Source organism: Aquarana catesbeiana, linkage group LG03 (genome assembly GCF_042186555.1).
Source record: "Aquarana catesbeiana isolate 2022-GZ linkage group LG03, ASM4218655v1, whole genome shotgun sequence".
In the NCBI taxonomy this organism is placed as follows: Eukaryota; Metazoa; Chordata; class Amphibia; order Anura; family Ranidae; genus Aquarana; species Aquarana catesbeiana.
The window spans coordinates 49,814,512-49,834,329 of NC_133326.1; the positions used below are offsets into that span (position 1 = coordinate 49,814,512).

The 19,818-nt window shown below is 45.6% G+C and overlaps 1 protein-coding gene across 1 annotated transcript in view; it reads right to left on the reverse strand.

The window, feature by feature from the left end:
* Window positions 1–19,270, reverse strand: part of UNC45A (unc-45 myosin chaperone A) — a 71,589-nt gene extending 52,319 nt beyond the window's left edge. Inside the window, exon 1 of the mRNA XM_073618507.1 lies at window positions 19,113–19,270. Within this exon, the coding sequence (XP_073474608.1) occupies window positions 19,113–19,136 (24 nt within the window). The 5' untranslated portion in view covers window positions 19,137–19,270. The remainder of the gene's footprint in view (window positions 1–19,112) is intronic.
* Between the last annotated feature and the right edge of the window lie 548 nt (window positions 19,271–19,818).

Here is a 19,818-nt window from a genome sequence, read left to right on the forward strand (position 1 = left end):
AATGATCAAAGTGTCATCAATCGCAGAAATAGTAACGAAATAATTTGCTGGTAAGCAAAATCAGATGGATATGTCCAGGAAAAAATAGCAGCAAACAAACAGCTAAGAAAATACAGGTACTGGTGACATGAACAAACGTGTGTATATTAAAGTTACCAAGCCTGTATAAGCATCGTAGGAGAACATGCTTAAGGCTCAAAGAGGCTAGTACCTCAAGATTTTGGGCCGTGCTGTGTGGTATGCGTTTGTCTCCTGGCATCCAAATAGCGTCTGTTCAATTTATTTAAATTTATAGCTGGATTTCACTAGTATCAGCATGACATTAGGCATTGCGATTCCCATGGCCTCTGACTTAGATAAGTTGATCTTAAAGTACGATAAGGAGCCATATCTCTCAACTTCAGAATAGAGATTAGGGAGGGATATCATTGGGTTAATCAATGAGAAGAGCATATCATCAGCATAAGCCGAAATCTTATCCTGAATTCTTTCAACTGTCAGTCCCTGGATGTCTGGGTTTGATCGAATATTACAAAGAAAAGGGTTGCAAAGAAAGAGCAAAAAGAAGGGGCGATAGTGGGCAACCCTGCCTGGTCCCATTGGTGATCCTAAAGGAGGGAAAAAAGACTCCTTAAACTCTACCTGGGCACTTGGTAGGGCATAGATGCTTAAAATCCATTGAAGAATTATATGTCTCCTACCCCTACATGTTGCAAGACTGAAAAAAAAACTGCCAGTTGACCTGATCAAAAGCCTTCTCTGCATCTGTCCGAAGAAACACACATGTAATCTTAGATAAATTAGCTACATGTATTCAATTCAGTGCCTTAATAGTATTGTCCCATGCTTCCCCCCGTCGGGACAAACCCTACTTGGTCCAGATGAATCAGAGAAGGCAGTTGTCGCTGAAGCCGAGTTGCAAGAATTTTAGCGAAAAATTTCAGATCTGCATTTAAAAGGGATATTGGCCTATAGCAGGTATATGCAATTAGTCCCAAGTCCCATCATGCCTCTGCCTCTGGGTGTCATGCTTGTGGCTGTCAGTGTCTTGCTATGCCTCATGGGACTTGTAGTTCTGCAACAGTTGGAGGTCCGCTAATTGCATATCCCTGGCCTATAGCTTCAACTTTGCATGGGATCTTTACCTTCTTTAGGAATTACTGTGATAAGGGCCTTGAGTGATACCATATGAAAGGAACTCCGGTTGCTCAGGCCATTAAACATCTTCACAAGATAAGGTCCCAGTTTGGCAGGAAGTGTTTGTAATATTGGACTGTAAAACCGTCTGGGCCAGGTGCTTTACCCACTTTCGACCCATTCACTGCCTCCTGCACCTCCTCTAATGTAATTGGTACTTCCAATTCATGTTGTGCTGTAGACGTTAGACCGGGCATTCCAGATGACGCTAAATAGTCGTCTATCCCTCACTGTACCGGGGGGGGGGGGGGGTCTGACTGTAAATTATAAAAGGGAAGAATAGTAATCTTCAAATCTTTGAGCAATTTGGCTAGGTAATGTGAGCGTTTACCCTTCCAACCCTGTAATCACTTTTACACAAGTCATCGATTGCTGTTCCTTCAAGGTTCTAGCAAGTATTTTGCCACATTTATTGCCAGACTGTTGTTTACGCCCAGTCTGTATTGCCCTTTTAGCTTTATACATGATCAGTAACCTGTCTATGAGCGGTCAAGAGGTCCCATTCCACATCTGAGGAGGGAGCATGTTTATGAAGTGATTCTAGTCAATGCATATCTCTTAGCAAAGATGTTAGTTTTGCCTCCCTCTCTTGTTTAATCCTAGTCCCATGTTTTATCAATACTCCCCGAATCACTGCTTTATGGGCTTCCCAGAGCACTCCAGGGGCACATTCGGGAGTATGGTTGGCCTGAAAATAGCATGTCACCTCCCTAAGAACATCTTCCGTCACAGCGGAGTCTTTTAACAGACTTTCATTAAGTCTCCATGTCGCAGAGCCAGGGCCTCGGCTCCCTGACATATTATACTTCAGGAGAATTGGCGTATGGTCCGACCAAGTAATTGCTCCAATAGTGGCTTTCGCCACTAAGTGCAATTGGCAACGAGGAATAAAAAAAAAGTCAATACAAGACTATGACTTATGCGATGGCGAATAATAAGAATAATCTCTTTCCCCAGAGTGTAAAAGGCACCACACATCTACCAATCTTGCTCCTTGAAGTGCCCGAGTGATCCGTTTCTGTGAAACTGGCAGAACTGACGAGGTACTTATGGAAGTATCCTCCCTAGGTATCAAGGGCATATTAAGATCCCCTCCCTAGATCAACTGGCCTTCCTTGAACTCCTCAAGTTTATCTAGGATATTTCTAAAAAATAAATCCTGTTGTACATTAGGGGCATAGAAGGATGCCAGACTTACCCCCACCACTCTAATCCTACCTTTAAGAAATAGATACAGTCGTATGCAAAAGTTTAGGAACCCCTGACAATTTCCATGATTGTCATTTATAAATATTTGGGTGTTTGGATCAGCAATTTCATTTTGATCTATCAAATAGCTGAAGGACACAGTAATATTTCAGTAGTGAAATGAGGTTTATTGGATTAACAGAAAATGCGCAATATGCATCAAAACGAAATTAGACAGGTGCATAAATTTGGGCACCCTTGTCATTTTGTTGATTTGAATACCTGTAACTTCTTAGCACTGATTCATTGGAACACACAATTGGTTTGGAGAGCTCATTAAGGCTGGGTTCACACTGGTCCGACAAACGCTCCGACATTGGGAGCTCATGTCGCATGACGTGTGAAATTTAATGTTTCCCTATGGGAGCCGTCCTAACTGGTCCGACACAAGTCGTTCCGACTTTAGAAATGCTCCCTGTACTACTTTGGTCCGACTTTGATCCTACTTCAGCCTATTGACTATCATTGAAGTCGGATCAAAGTCGGATTGCCGTCTTGCATGATCCGACTTTGGCACGCGACTTGTGCTCAGATGTTCTTGAGGGGGAACTCCGCGCCAAATTTTAAATAAAAAACCGGCATGGGTTCCCCCTCCAAGAGCATACCAGGCCCTTGGGTCTGGTATGGATCTTGAGGGGAACCCCCTACGCCGATAAAGGCGGCGTGGGGGTCCCCCCCAATCCATACCAGACCCTTATCCGAGCAAGCAGCCCGGCCGGACAGGAATGGGGGTGGGGACGAGCGAGCGCCCCCCCCCCTCCTGAACCGTACCAGGCCGCATGCCCTCAACATGGGGGGTTGTTGCCTTGGGGGAGGGGGGCGCGCTGCGGCCCCCCCACCCCAAAGCACCTTGTCCCCATGTTGATGAGGACAAGGGCCTCTTCCCGACAACCCTGGCCGTTGGTTGTCGGGGTCTGCGGGCGGGGGGCTTATCGGAATCCGGGAGCCCCCTTTAATAAGGGAGCCCCCAGATCCCGGCCCCCCACCCTATGTGAATGAGTATGGGGTACAGCGTACCCCTACCCATTCACCTAGGAAAAAAAGTGTCAATTTAAAAAAAAACACTACACAGATTTTTAAAGCATTTTATTAGACAGCTCCGGGGGTCTTCTTCCGACTTCGGGGGTCTCTCCGGTTCTTCTCCACGCTCTCCGGATCTTCTGCCGGGCTCCTCCGCTCTCTTCTGCTCTTTTGCCGCTCTTTTGCTAAAGCGGAGGAGCCTGGTCTTCAATCTTCTGCCTTCTGCCTTCTGCCCTCTTCTCCTGATGTTGACACGACGCTCTCTGGGGCTAGAATGCTCTCCGTGCGCTCTGCTCTGACTTATATAGGCGGTGACCCCGCCCCCTTATGCCATCACAGTCCCTGGGCATGCTGGGACTGTGACGTTTTAGGGGGCGTGGTCATCACCCGATGACCACGCCCCCTTATGCCGTCATAGTCCCAGCATGCCCAGGGACTGTGACGGCATAAGGGGGCGGGGTCACCGCCTATATAAGTCAGAGCAGAGCGCACAGAGAGCATTCTAGCCCCAGAGAGCGTCGTGTCAACATCAGGAGAAGAGGGCAGAAGGCAGAAGGCAGAAGATTGAAGACCAGGCTCCTCCGCTTTAGCAAAAGAGCGGCAAAAGAGCAGAAGAGAGCGGAGGAGCCCGGCAGAAGATCCGGAGAGCGTGGAGAAGAACCGGAGAGACCCCCGAAGTCGGAAGAAGACCCCCGAAGCTGTCTAATAAAATGCTTTAAAAATCTGTGTAGTGTTTTTTTTTAAATTGACACTTTTTTCCTAGGTGAATGGGTAGGGGTACGCTGTACCCCATACTCATTCACATAGGGTGGGGGGCCGGGATCTGGGGGCTCCCTTATTAAAGGGGGCTCCCGGATTCCGATAAGCCCCCCGCCCGCAGACCCCGACAACCAACGGCCAGGGTTGTCGGGAAGAGGCCCTTGTCCTCATCAACATGGGGACAAGGTGCTTTGGGGTGGGGGGGCCGCAGCGCGCCCCCCTCCCCCAAGGCAACAACCCCCCATGTTGAGGGCATGCGGCCTGGTACGGTTCAGGAGGGGGGGGGCGCGCGCTCGTCCCCACCCCCATTCCTGTCCGGCCGGGCTGCTTGCTCGGATAAGGGTCTGGTATGGATTGGGGGGGACCCCCACGCCGCTTTTATCGGCGTAGGGGGTTCCCCTCAAGATCCATACCAGACCCAAGGGCCTGGTATGCTCTTGGAGGGGGAACCCATGCCGGTTTTTTATTTAAAATTTGGCGCGGAGTTCCCCCCTAAAGATTCATACCAAACACAGTGCCGGCATTGGCGGGGATCCAAGTCGGATCCCCGTTCATTGAAAGTCGGACACATGCCGGCTTCATGTCGCAGGGCAAAGTCGGATCCAAAGTAGGACGGCTGTCGTGTCGCACCAGTGTGAACCCAGCCTAAGCCTTGAACTTCATAGACAGGTGCATCCAATCATGAGAAAAGGTATTTAAGGTGGCCAATTGCAAGTTGTTGTTTTATTTGACTCTCCTCTGAAGAGTGGCAATATGGGGGCCTCAAAACAACTCTCAAATGACCTGAAAACAAAGATTGTTCAACATTATGGTTTAGGGGAAGGCTACAAAAAGTTATCGCAGGGATATAAGCTGTCAGTGTTCACTGTGAGGAAATGGAAGACCATAGGCACAGTTCTTGTTAAGGCCAGAAGTGGCAGGCCACATAAAATATTGGAGAGGCAAAGGCGAAGGATGGTGAGAACGGTCAAAAACAGCCCACGGACCACCTCCATGGACCTACAACATCAACACAGTCACAGTGCATCCTTCAACAATTCAGTGCAATTTGCACAGGGAGAAGGGAACTGTATGGGAGAGTGATGCGAAAGAAGCCTATTCTGCACACACGCCACAAACTGAGTTGCTTGAGGTATGCAAACACACATTTGGACAAGCCAGCATCATTTTGGAATAAGGTGCTGTGGATTGATGAGACAAAGATTGAATTATTTGGTCATAACAAGGGGCGTTATGCATGGAGGCAAAAGAACACAGCATTCCAAGAAAAACACTTGCTACCCACAGTAAAATTTGGTGGAGGTTCCATCATGCTGTGGGGCTGTGGGGCCATTGCCGGTACTGGGAATCTGGTTAAAGTTGAAGGTCACATGGATTCCACTCAATATCAGCAGATTCTTGAGAATAATGTTGAGGAATTAGTCACAAAGTTGAGGTTACGCTGGGGCTGGATATTTCAACAAGACAACGAACCAAAACACTGCTCAAAGTCTACTCGGGCATTTATGCAGAGGAACAAGTACAATGTTCTGGAATGGCCATCCCAGTCCACAGACCTGAATATCATTGAACATCTGTGGGGTGATTTGAAGCGGGCTGTCCATGCTCGGCAACCATCAAACCTAACTGAACTGGAGAGGAATGGTCCAAAATACATTCATCCAGAATCCAGACACTCATTACAGGCTGTAGGAAGCGCCTAGAGGCTGTTATTTCTGCTAAAGGAGGCTCTACTAAATATTGATGTGATTTTTCTGTTGGGGTGCCCAAATTTATGCACCTGTCTAATTTCGTTTTGATGCATATTGCTCATTTTCTGTTAATCCAATAAACCTCAGTTATTTGATAGATCAAAATGAAATTGCTGATTCAAACACCCAAATATTTATAAATGACAATCATGGAAATTGTCAGGGGTTCCTAAACTTTTGCATATGACTGTATTGGCCCCCGGCATCCATAAGAGAATCTGTGTGGACCCATGGGATCTTACTGGAAATCAGGATAGATACCCCCCTTGACTTGGCAGCAAAATTGGTGGCATGATAAGCCAACATGAAGTCCCTATTTCTAAGCAGGGGCAGGCTAAAATGTGTTTCCTGTAGGAATGCTCTATCTACCTGTGACCTTTTCGGGTCCTGGAGTAGTATATGTCGCTTCTCATGGGGTAGTCAGTCTCCTAACCTTAAGGGACAATATAGCAATATAGATAGGGTATCCATCCCAGTCTTATTTCACGGGCACCAGGTGGGGGGGTTTAGAAGGAAGGGAGAAAAAAAAAAAAAGGGCCCCAATACAAAACATACAACAATTTTACAAACAGCTAACTATATCCTCTTGGAGTGGGTGTTATATTGCAGCCTCTACAAGGGATATCAAAGCAATTTTTACTTTATGCACTCAACCCATTACCTCTATACTGTATGAGTGCTGGTCTAATTGGGGGAAGTGATTAAACATGACCAAGAAGAGGGAGTCCCCGGCTATCTCCTCCAGCCCCTCCAAGAAAAAAAATAAATAAATAAATAAAAAAACGAAAACGACAGCAGCGGCAGTGCTTATAAATATCTACTTTAACCATATCAGCCCCGGAAGGATTTACCGCCTTCCTGACCAGGGCATTTTAATGCGATTCGGCACTGCGTCGATTTAGCTGACAATTGCGCGGTCGTGCGACGTGGTGCCCAAACAAAATTGACGTCCTTTTTTTCCCCACAAATAGAGCTTTCTTTTGGTGGTATTTGATCACCTCTGCGGTTTTTATTTTTTGTGCTATAAACAAAAAAGAGCGACAATTTTGAAAAAAAAGCAATATTTTTTACTTTTTGCTATAATAAATATCCCCCAAAAATATATTTAAAAAACACATTTTTTCCTCAGTTTAGGCCGATATGTAAAATAATATATCGCAATAAGCGTATATTGATTGGTTTGTGCAAAAGTTATAGCGTCTACAAAATAGGGGATAGATTTATGGCATTTTTATTATTATTTTTTTACTAGTAATGGCGGCGATCTGCGATTTTTATCGGTACTGCGACATTATGGCAGACACATCGGACACTTTTGACACTATTTTGGGACCATTGTCATTTATACAGCGATCTGTGCTATAAATAGCCACTGATTACTGTATAAATGACACTGGCAGGGAAAGGATTAAACACTAGGGGGCGATCAATGGGTTAAGTGTGTCCTAGGGAGTGATTATAACTGTGGGGGGATGGGCTACCACTGACATGACATTGATCACTGTTCCTGATGACAGGGAGCAGTAGATCCCTGTCATGTCACTAGGCAGAACAGGGAAATGCCTTGTTTACATAGACATCCATCTCACGATCGCAGTCCGCCGGCGAACATAGAGTTTGAAGGACCCGCGGGCACCCGCAAGGCGGCAAATTCAAAGGGACGTATAGGTACGCCCATTTGCCTGTATGAGCCATTCTGCCGACGTATATGTGTGTGCGGCGGTCGGCAAGTGGTTAAACTCATCAATCAAATCAACTTATCTATTTATGACAATTAATAATAAAGTATTATTATACATATACTCCAATATAAGAAATTTTAAACGTACTAATCAAAAAAATTATTTTAATCTAAAATTGGAGACAATGAGTAATTATTTTATTTCTACTCATATATATCTCAGAATCTCTTCCATTATATTTTGTATCCTATTTGATCTTTAAGAGTGATATCCAATAACTCAGCTCCCCATTTCTCACCTCTCCCCCCCCCCCCCCCCAAACTCGCTCATTCAACACTCATCTAAATTATATCATTCTCATCCTATCTCCTTTCATTTTCTCATCTCAATTCCATTCACCCCACCCAATACACCCTTGAGGAGGCTGCCTTCCCATTTTTCTGTGTGAAATTCAATGTATATTCAAAATATCGTGAAAAACCAAAAAAATATAGGAAAAAGAAAGGAAAGAAGCACTTTTTATGAGGGGGGGGGGGCAAGTTTTCAAGAGCAGTTGAGAACCGTGGTTCTGCCACATCCAAAAACAGTCAGGTCCATAAATATTGGCTCTATACACCACCACAATGGATTTGAAATGAAACGAACAAGATGTGCTTTAACTGCAGACTTTCAGCTTTAATTTGAGGGTATTTACATCCAAATCAGGTGAACAGTGTAGGAATTACAACAGTTTGTATATGTGCCTCCCACTTTTTAAGGGACCAAAAGTAATGGGACAATTGGCTGCTCAGCTGTTCCATGGCCAGGTGTGCGTTATTCCCTCATTTTCCCATTTACAAGGAGCAGATAAAAGGTCCAGAGTTCATTTCAAGTGTGCTATTTGCATTTGGAATCTGTTGCTGTCAACTCTCAATATGAGATCCAAAGAGCTGTCACTATCAGTGAAGCAAGCCATCATCAGCCTGAAAAAACAAAACAAACCCATCAGAGAGATAGCAAAAACATTAGGTGTGGCCAAATCAACTGTTTGGAACATCCTTAAAAAGAAAGAACGCACCGGTGAGCTCAGCAACACCAAAAGACCACGGAAAACAACTGTGGTGGATGACCGAAGAATTTTTTCCCTGGTGAAGAAAACACCCTTCACAACAGTTGGCCAGATCAAGAACACTCTCCAGGAGGTAGGTGTATGTGTGTCAAAGTCAACAATCAAGAGAGACTTCACCAGAGTGAATACAGAGGGTTCACCACAAGATATAAACCATTGGTGAGCCTCAAAAACAGGAAGGCCAGATTAGAGTTTGCCAAATAACATCTAAAAAAGCCTTCACAGTTCTGGAACAACATCCTATGGACAGATGAGACCAAGATTAACTTGTTCCAGAGTGATCGGAAGAGAAGAGTATGGAGAAGGAAAGGAACTGCTCATGATCCAAAGTATACCACCTCATCAGTGAAGCATGGTGGTGGTAGTGTCATGGCGTGGGCATGTATGGCTGCCAATGGAACTGGTTCTCTTGTATTTATTGATGATGTGACTGCTGACAAAAGCAGCAGGATGAATTCTGAAGTGTTTCGGGCAATATTATCTGCTCATATTCAGCAAAATGCTTCAGAGCTCATTGGACGGCGCTTCACAGTGCAGATGGACAATGACCCGAAGCATACTGCAAAAGCAACCAAAGAGTTTTTTAAGGAAAAGAAGTGGAATGTTATGCAATGGCCAAGTCAATCACCTGAGCTAAATCCGATTGAGCATGCATTTCACTTGCTGAAGACAAAACTGAAGGGAAAATGCCCATCCCCACAGGGATAAAACCCAGCATCTGTTCATGTATTTGCGTTCCAGACTTCAGGCTGTAATTGACTGCAAAGGATTTGCAACCAAGTATTAAAAAATGAAAGTTTGATGGATGATTATTAATCTGTCCCATTACTTTTGGTCCCTTAAAAAGTGGGAGGCACATATACAAACTGTTGTAATTCCTACACTGTTCACCTGATTTGGATGTAAATACCCTCAAATTAAAGCTGAAAGTCTGCAGTTAAAGCACATCTTGTTAGTTTCATTTCAAATCCATTGTGGTGGTGTATAGAGCCAAAAAGATTAGAATTGTGCCCATGTCCCAATATTTATGGACCTGACTGTAGATCAGCTCCTCTCTTAACCGTGGAGCTTACTGCTGAAATACATAAGAAAAGGTGTTCGGGTGTGATAAATGCTCTACTAAAAACGCTGTAGCTTTTTTTGCAAGTGAAAACTGTCATAGCAACTGTCATGTATTTAACATACAGGCAATCATTGCTGACCTCTGCTATTACAAATGCTACTGTAGTTGTCTGGCTGTCTTGCTAAACCCCCAGCATTATTAATTTCAGCCACAAGCATGATAATAAGAGCTTCTGACTTTCTGGATTTGCATACTCGTTCCAGGTCAGTGAAACAAATTATTGAAGACGAGGCGTCAGTAGAACACCAGACACCCAGCATTGACAGAGGTCAGCAATGGCAGACCCCAGATTTCTCTGACCACACATCTAAAGACCTTCCGCCATCCAGAGCTGAAATATTAAAGGGATCGTAAAGCTTCGTTTTTTTTGTTTTTTTTAAATAATAAACATGTCATACTTACCTCCACTGTGCAGTTTGGTTTTGCACAGAGTGGCCCCTCTTCTGGGGTCCCTCAGCGGAGCTCCTCTCCGCATCGAGTGTCCATGTTGGAGAAGCTCTCTACTATGGTGGACACCCGTGCAGGCGCGCTCCGGAGTCCTGCATTGAGTGTCCATTCACAGAATGTCAAGTAAAAATACTGCGCTAAGAATCTAAGTATAAAATAAATGTAAGAAGCTGCGACTAAAATGTTATACAACACAAACCAGGATAATAAGAAAAAAAGACTAAAAGACCCCTGCAGGTGCGATTAAATGAGCATATTAATAATATCAGGAGAGGATTCACCAAGCACTCTGTATCGAAACATTACCTCACCTTTAGGCCCCTTTCACACTGGGGCGGTGGGGGCGTCGGCGGTACAACAGCGCTATTTTTAGCGATGCTGTACCGTCGTTCTTGCAGCGGTACTCGGCCGTTAGCGGTGCGGTTTTAACCCCCGCTGGCGGCCGAAAAAGGGTTAAAATCCCTCGTACAGCGCGGCTATAGCCGCGGTATTGCCGCGGTATAGCCGCGCTGTCCCATTGATTTCAATGGGCAGGAGCGGTGAAGGAGCGGTGAATACACCGCTCCTTCACCGCTCCAAAAAAGCGGTTTGCAGGACTTTTTTCACCGTCCTGCCTGCGCACCGCTTCAGTGTGAAAGCCCGAGGGCTTTCACACTGAACAAACAGCGGAGGCTGTTTAGGGGCGGTTTGCAGGCGGTATTTTTAGCGCAATAACGCCTGCAAACCACCCCAGTGTGAAAGGGGTCTTAATGGTAGGGACCCCACAGGTACTATCTTTTTGGGAATTGACAAATTCAGGCCTCATTGGAGGGGCAGCGTTCTTGTTAGAAGCATCTCACGATTGGAGATGGCTTGGGTTCATAAGCTGAAGACTTTTACCCCCTTTGGCCTCAACATCGATGTAGATGTCAATTCTTTCATCGATAATTCCTAGCCATTTAAGTTTACTGTAAGCTTGATTTTGATAGAGCATATCCCTGTATTTGATTTAGGACTCTTGCTGAATCTGTGTGGGCCTCAGGATGTCCCGAATGAGTTATACTGTCTGTTGATTTTGTAAATTATGTTAAAAGTTAGTATTTGTTGGTGGTACTACTTTTTTGTTCACTTAGAGGGCGCCCTTTCATTTCAGGGGAGACGGCAATTTTGTTTTTAAATATTCTAAAATGACCGATCTGGATGATTGCGATGCGTCCTGACAGTTATTTAGGTGTTAGGGTGTATATATTGGCCATTTAATTAATAGTCCAGATTTGTTGAGCCCATCTATTTGGGCTAAGAACCATAGGGACCGCTGAGTATAACTGTTCTGTTCAGCGGTGTGCATTACATTATATGTAATTTTTAAAATTAATTTACATATATGTTTTTTATAATTTTTTATAATAGTATTTCTTACATTTGATGTTTTCGAGACATCTAATTTTTAGTTTTGGTTTTATGTTTGATCACTTATTTCCATCGCATTTTTACTGTGTCTATTATGGACATGAGGTAGAAGTCCTTAGTTTTTCCCTTAAGTGGGATGGTGCCCAAGATGTCTCGTCTGAATCAGGCGGGGTTTTCTCTGTATTTAAGCGGTGCATCAGGACGCCGCTCGTATCCCGTGACCACGTCCTGTAGTGACGAAACGACGTAGGGAGGAGGAGCCACGTCCTGACGTCACCGCTATACGTCTAAGTCCCGGAAGACACAGGCTGTTCTGGAGCCGGCCGGCCTTCTCTTTTTGCTGACTTATATCTGCTTATTTGTAAGTGTTCATTTGGCCTTTTTAAGCTCAATAAATGTAAAAGGGTTTTATGCTATGTGGAGTTTCTTGTGTCTTTTATGGTAAGTCCTCATGCACACGGACGTTTATACAGCTGCTTTTTTGAGCTTTTTTGCAGCTTAAAAAGGACTGTCTATGTTAGTCTATGGCTTCATGCCCACCTATGCGTTTTTGAGCTGCAAGTGGCATAGGCGTTTTTAAGCTGTAAAAAAAACCCAGGACCAGTGGGTTCTGAGAGACGTTTTTCAGCTGTAAAAACGCTCTAACGCTGAAAAACACTCAAAAACGCTCAAAAACGTCATTCACCAACGTTTTTTAGCGTTTTTGATCCATTGAAAAAAAAAACGCTCAAAAACGCTAACGCGGAAAAACGCTAAAAACCGCTAAAAACCGCTAATGCAAAAACGCTGAAAAAAGTTTTAAAAAATCACTGCAAAGATACTGGCGTTTTCATAACATTTTTTTAACAGCCTGTGTGCATGAGGGCTAAACATACCATCCTGCTGAGATCTCAATATCGCAATGTCATCTAGTACCTGCCTGTGAGATCCCGGGCTGGGGTTACAGCCGTCTGCCCAGTGTGGTCCCCTGTAATAAGAGACCAACACCATCTGGTAAGCGGCAGTATTTTTCTGAAGGTGGCGGTCTCATCTATGCATGTCATTCACTTCAACAGAGGAATTTTTTCACCTGTCACTTTGGGAGAAAAACTTTTTTATTATTTTTCATATATGGACATTTGTTTTGGATTTTAGTTGTGCATTTCACTTCACTTTACTGTGCAGTATTACTTCATGTGCTCACATGTTTGGTATATTGGTATATTTAATATCACTATGGTAATATTCATTTATTTTTATCTGTGTTGTTCTTCTTTTTTTTCCATTCACAGAATGCAGGACTCAGCCCCATCCCCCGGTGCCGCGTCATTCTACACCAGCTAGAGCTGGTGTGCTCGTTCCAGGCCGGCGAATTATCGGGGTCAGGTAATTAAAACGGGGGCTCGGGGGGGGGGGGGGGGCTGCGGCACCACAGGAGGTTTTTCACCTTAAAGCGTAGTTCCGCCATTTTTTATTTTATTTTTAAAAGTCAGTAGCTACAAATACTGCAGCTGCTGACTTTTAAAATATGCACACTTACCTGTCCAGGGCGCCAACAATGTCGGCACCCGAAGCCAATCTGTCCCTCAGCTGTCGGGTGCTGCTGCTGGCTTCACTTGCGGCTTCACTTCCTGGTTCCCTACTTTGCATGCGCAACTCGCGATGCAATATCCCACTCGTCCCTGCTGTCTCCTGGGACCCGTGTGTCTCCCAGAATACAGCGGGGGGGGGGAGTGACGTAGATACCAGAGGGTGGCACGGGTATCTATGCCTGGAAGTGGGAGCAAAATACCTGTATTAGACAGGTATTTGCTCCCCCCTCCCCCCTGAAAGGTGCCAAATGTGACACCAGAGGGGGGGAGGAACCAGAAAAGCGGAAGTTCCATTTTTGGGTGGAACTCAGCTTTAATGCATAGAATGCATTAAGGTGAAAAACCATGAGGGTTTACAACCCCTTTAATCCCTATCTATCTAACATATATTTCTATATTTCTATTTCTTGTCTACTAATATTAATCTGAACAATCTTGAAGTTTGTAAATACACTTTGTGAAGATCCCCACACATTTACTTCCTTGAATTCTGTGACATATAGTCACTATGCCCTGTGAGTAGGCACTGCTGTGTCACACATTTCACAGAGCCTGCCTTGGGGAGTTTCAGGAGGTGGAGCCAGTACAGGAATCACTGTTGCAGGTAGCAAGGTACCATGGGATATATAGTCCTTAGAAACTGAAAGTAAACAGCAGAGGAGAAGCTGCAAAGCATGCAGGGGGCCCAGGAAGTTGTGGAAAGAGGGGACTAGCAAACAGGCAGAACTCACAACACGACAGGAGATTATTATTAGTAAGGTTATGTTTGGACTGCAAAAATACCCATTGTGTCTATTACAAAAAATGAAAGTTTATGCTGTCACCGTAGATCTCCTTTAAGTATAATTGGAAGCCATAACCTACTTTAACACTCCCAGGACTTCCCTATCCACCTTGGAGGAAAATATGTCTTTGAAGAAGTCTGCCCAATGTTGATGCAGGTCATAGTCCCAAGAGGACAATGGTGACACTCGGCACATGTGACTGTCATTTTATCAATTTCAATGAGATGGCAGATGAAATCCATTTAGAACAAGAAGACCCCAATGGATTTTATAGAGGACCCTGCTTTTAAATACCATATTAATACCATCATTATAACATATGACACCCGTCATAACAGTTATTCATATGCTGTACATCTGCAACTTTTAGGCTTTGTTTACATAGGTGGCCTGGGAGGCGGAAAACCGTGGTTTTACCCCCCCCCTCACCCCAGACCACCAAGCTGCAAGTTAACAAGATCAATGCAGATGTGTCATACACACTCCCTCTATAATATCTTACACTATGGTATGATTTTACTGTGGAAATTTAAAGATACAGAGCCCCAAATACCAACCCATTGGTACATATTGACATTTTTGCACTAGTTCTAAATGGGTCAGAAACCAAAATCTCCCATTGGACCAATACGTTTACAATGCAGATCAATCATACACCCCCCCCCCCCCCCCCATGATATCTTACAATACGGTATGATTTTACTGTGGAAATTTAACCACTTGCCGACCGGCTCACGCCGATATATGTCAGCAGAATGTCTCTCCTGCGCAAACCAACATACCTGTACATCAGTCCATAAAAGCAGGATAGCAGGCGCCCGTGCACCGCGGGAGCATGCCTGTGGATCCCGCAATCGCGGCAAGGAGAGGCAGAATGGGAACTGCGTATGTAAACCAGACATTTCCCTGTTCTGCCTAGTGACATGACAGGGATATACTGCTCCCAGTGATTGGGAACAGTGATCTCTGTCATGTTTCAGTAAGCCCATCCCCCCTACAGTTAGAACACGCTGAGGGAACACACTTAACTCTTTGATCGCCCCCTAGTGTTAACCCCTTCCCTGCCAGTGTCATTTATACATTGATCAGTGCATTTTTATAGCACTGATCAATGTAATAATGTCACTGGTCCCCAAAAAGTGTAATATGGGGTCAGATTTGTCCACCGCAATGTCGCAGTCCCGCTAAAAATCGCAGATCACCAATTACCAGTAAAAACAATAATAAAAAAAAAGGCCCTTAATCGATCCCATAGTTTGTAGACGTGATAACTTTTGCGCAAACCAATCAGTATACGACTATTGCGTTTTTTTTGTGTTTTTTTTTACCCATTTAGAAATAGTGCAAAAATGTCAGTAAGTAACCAATAGGTTGATATTTGGGGCTCTGTATCTTTAAATTTGCACAGTAAAGTCATACAGTATTGTAAATGTTAGAGAGGGTGATGTATGTGTGACAACGCCGTGTAATCATTATGTTATGTTATATCTAGTTTTCTCTGTTGAAGATCCAACCAAAAAAACTTGTCTGATTGCAAGACCACTGATTTGCAACTGTCTGATGGCCTGACTCCAGTGAGAGCAGGGAGTGAAGGGAGAAGAGATGCAGATGGGCACAGTGCTGGATTGATTGAGGACTCGGGTAAGTGTTTGGGGGGGGGCTTTTTTTTTTCTTTACCGTATGCAGGGAATGTGATGAGATAAAAAAAAAAAAATTAGGTGACTTTAGAACCACTTTAAGGCCCCTTTCACACTTGTGCGACTTGTCCTGCGACTTGGGACTGCAACGTTGCATGACAAGTCATACCCAATGATTTCCAATGGGTACCGTTCATATCTGTGCAACTTCAAAGTAGTACCTGCACTACTTTGGTCCAACTTTGATGCGACTTGAGGTCCACAGAGCTCAAGATTACACAGGCATTGCCTCAAGTCGCGCGACTTTTAGGTTGCACAAGTGTGAAAGGGTCCTAAAGGATAAGTTCACCTTTGGGAACATTTTCTTCCTGTTTTTAGACTCTGCCCAATGCCCCACCCTGTGACAGCAGTACGGGCAGAAGATTCCCGTACTAGCTGTCAGTTTTTTAAATCAGTGCATTGATTTTTATCCACCCTGGTTTTAATACAGTGGGGGAAATGTTAAAAAGCTAAAGCTGGCCATACACAATACAATTTTCTCATTCAATTTTCTTTAGATTTACCTTCAGCTATGTAGTGCAAGAGCCTGCTTGATTGCATACAGATTGAAAGTGTTTAGGTTTGACCTCATATTATATGGTTTTGGTCAATCTAAAGGAAAGTTGTACAAGATGATTGTATAATGTATGGCCAACCTAAGGCTCCATTCACACTCATGCGACTCCAAAGTTGAGCCAACTTTGGATGGGTGCAACTTGGATATAACTTTGGCTTTGACCAGTGATAATGGACACCTGTTGCAATGCATAACATTCAAGTACGACTGTCATGCAAATTTTGAGGGTTAACATTGAATTCACTCAAGTTGCATGAAAGTCGGACCAAAGCAGTACATGAAATATTATGAAGTTGCTGCGACTTTAAGTCACACATATATGAATGGCTTTGATAGAGAAAAGAGTTGTCATGCAACTTTGCATGACAAGTCGCACAAGTGTAAATGGAGTCCTAGTCAGTTTTTTCTTTTTCTTTTTATTGGGGTTCCGAATTTTTTTTTCCATGTTGCATCTTTCAGGCTAAAAACCCATTTTCCCCATCTGCAGACCTATCCAAAACTGAGCATGTGCAACATAAATCCAGGCACACCCCCCTCCCAGAGATATGTCGCCTCTTCACTCTCTGTTTTAACCCTGAAAATACTGACCCACCGCAAAGCAAGCGGCTGCAGAGCAGTTATGGCTCAGCCCCATTTACTTTAATGGGTTGTGGTTGATGGCGATACCGTCTGCAACATGCTATTTGTTTAAGGATGAGCTCAGGCGTGTTCGCAACTCCACGCGCCCGCCAAGAAGCTGACACTCCACAGTGCTAATCCCGCGTAGTGAGACGTTTGCCGATCTGTGCAGCAGCGGATCGGCAAATGTCTCACTGCCTGTGATTAGCGCTGCGGAGTGTCAGCTTCCTGGCGGGCGCGTGGAGTTGTGAACACGCCTGTTTTTTATCCTTATTCTGCACATGCACAGATGTCAGGGGGGCGGCCGGGGGAAGTAGGAGGGGGCAAAACAGCAAAACTGTGGTTCAACCGCCTGCTTTTACCTCTCCCATGTGAATGAACCCCAGTTTTCTGGCTGTCTTCTGGGTGCTTGCACACCCGGCACTCTACCTGCGTAATCCCCGTAGTCTTGGAGCTGCCTGAAGACTTTTACCTTCACATCCCAGAAACCTAAAGGCACCGCCATGATGTGCTTCACGGTTTTAATTTACACCCAAAAGTGGAAGCTCCGCTTGTCTCCTCCCCCCACTGCCATATTTAGCACCTTTCGGGAGGGGACCTGTTTTTGACAGGTACTCGTTGCCGCAGCAAGATCTCTCAGAAGTCCCCCCCCCCTTCCTCCGCCGCTGGGCCATTCAGAGAGTGCAGCGCGCGTCATGCATGTGCAGTAGGGAACCGGTGTTCTGCCGAGAAAGTTCCCCTCGGCAGATAAGGACCCCCCTGTACTGCGCAGGCGCAGCGCTTGCGCAGTAGGAGCCGGCGGAAATAGCCGAAGCCGAATAGAATAGAAATCAGCTGTACACGGCGCCTGTACACGACGTTTCGGGCACGGCCTCGCTTCGCTCAGCACTTTTTATTCTCCCTCTAGGTCCACTTGGATGGTGGGGCTTGTACCTATACCCAGGGCGCAGGCGCCATGTACAGCTGATTGAAGTTTTTCAGCTTTGGCTATTTTCGGTGGCTCCTAGTCGTTCGTACTGCGCCTGCGCAGTACAGGGGGGTCCTTATCCGCCGGGGGAACTTTCTCAGCAAGACACCGGCTGTGAAGCAGCAAGACTTCGCTGCCAGTTTCCCTTACAGACAATAGCGGCGGCAGCACCTGAGAGCCAATGGAAGGATCGGCTGGGGTGCTGACATCGCTGGATCCCTGGACAGGCAAGTGTCCTATTATGGGGCAGGGGCGGAGCTCCACTATAATGTCACTTTGGGTGGGCGGTGCCACCTCAATTGCAGCTCCAAGGAGCCACACCAGAACCGCACTGCACCCAATTATAGTGTGATCGTTCAGCAATTATAGGGTTAAAACAGATGGTGAGAAGGCAACATATCACCTCCATCCTGCCTGCCAATGCAATTCCAGTGTGGATAATTTCTTTGGAGTGCCTGTCACACTTGTGAAAGAGCCGCTCGGTTCACACAGGGGCAACACGATTTCAGCGCGACTTTGTACGGCGACTTCAACGCGACTTCAAGCAAATTACAACGCGACTTCAAGTCGCCTCCAGGACAGTAGAGAGAGATCCGACTTGGAGGCGACTTCCATTGATTTCTATGGTACAGGTCGCCTACCAAGTCGGATCCAAGTAGTACAGGGAGTACGCTCTGAAGTCGGAGTGACTTCAGTAGTGTCTATTAAGACGCTCCCATTCACTGTAATGTGAATCTCTTTCTGGGGCGACTTGAGGGCTTACAAGTCGGATCCCAAGTCGTCCTAGTGTGAACCGAGCCTCAGAGTTTACATTCACTTCCATATCAAGTCCATTGGGGAGATCTGCCTTCCCTTCCTGACCTGCTGACCCCCCACCTGGGACAGGAAGTGAGGAGAAATTTCCCCAATGGTGTCATAGACAGGAATTAAACAGTCCTCATCCAGGAGAAGTTTTGTGTCCAGACTGTTGTAACACTTCATCCCGCAGACAGGAGCTCTGTGCTAACCCAGATATGGGGACACGTGACCCCTTTTCATTCATTCAGGCCTCCTGGCTTCAATATTTCCTGCACCACCACTGAGACACACAGGCATCGCAATTCCATGACAGCACCGTATAAAACGTATAATACTCCGGCCCTCCTCACACCCACAACACCCCTCCTCATAACCCACACAGGTTTTAGTGCTGACCTTCTCGGCGCCGGGCTCTCCCATTTTCACTACGAAGGCCTCAACCCAAGCCGCGGTGTTTCCCAGCTGCCGCCTCCGCCTTACAGTGCAATGTAACCGGCTGTGCTCGCTGCATTCCTCGGTTGGCTCCGCCCACTGATGATGCGGGAGGGCTCAGCCTATACCTAATATGGCAGTGTGTGTGTAATACAGAGAGGGCTCAGCTCCGGTATATACAGACAGGGTTATGTCACCTTTGCAGCACATTATTATAGGATTGATGTGAGTCTAATGACAATTCCAGTCACAATTCACACACAAGGCAGCCATTCAATATTTCTATTAGGCATCATCCACACAGGCGACTAAGGGGCGCTTCACGCCGTACAAACGCACATCATGTGTTCCGGATGCATTCCTGCATGCACGTTATCGACACGCTTTTCCTCACTCCAGTACAGTGCAGTGCAGAAAAATGCCGCATGTTCTACATTTTGTTCTGGAATGGAACACACCGGAACTAACATCCCAACCTGCAAAAACGAATTTCAGGGAGGTGGCGCACCGCACCCCCGTCCTGTGGATGGTGTCAGTAGGGCAGAGGACGGTGTCAGTAGGGCAGTGGATGGTGTCAGTAGGGCAGTGGATGGCGTCAGTAGGGCAGTGGATGGCGTCAGTAGGGCAGAGGACGGTGTCAGTAAGGCAGTGGACGGTGTCAGTAAGGCAG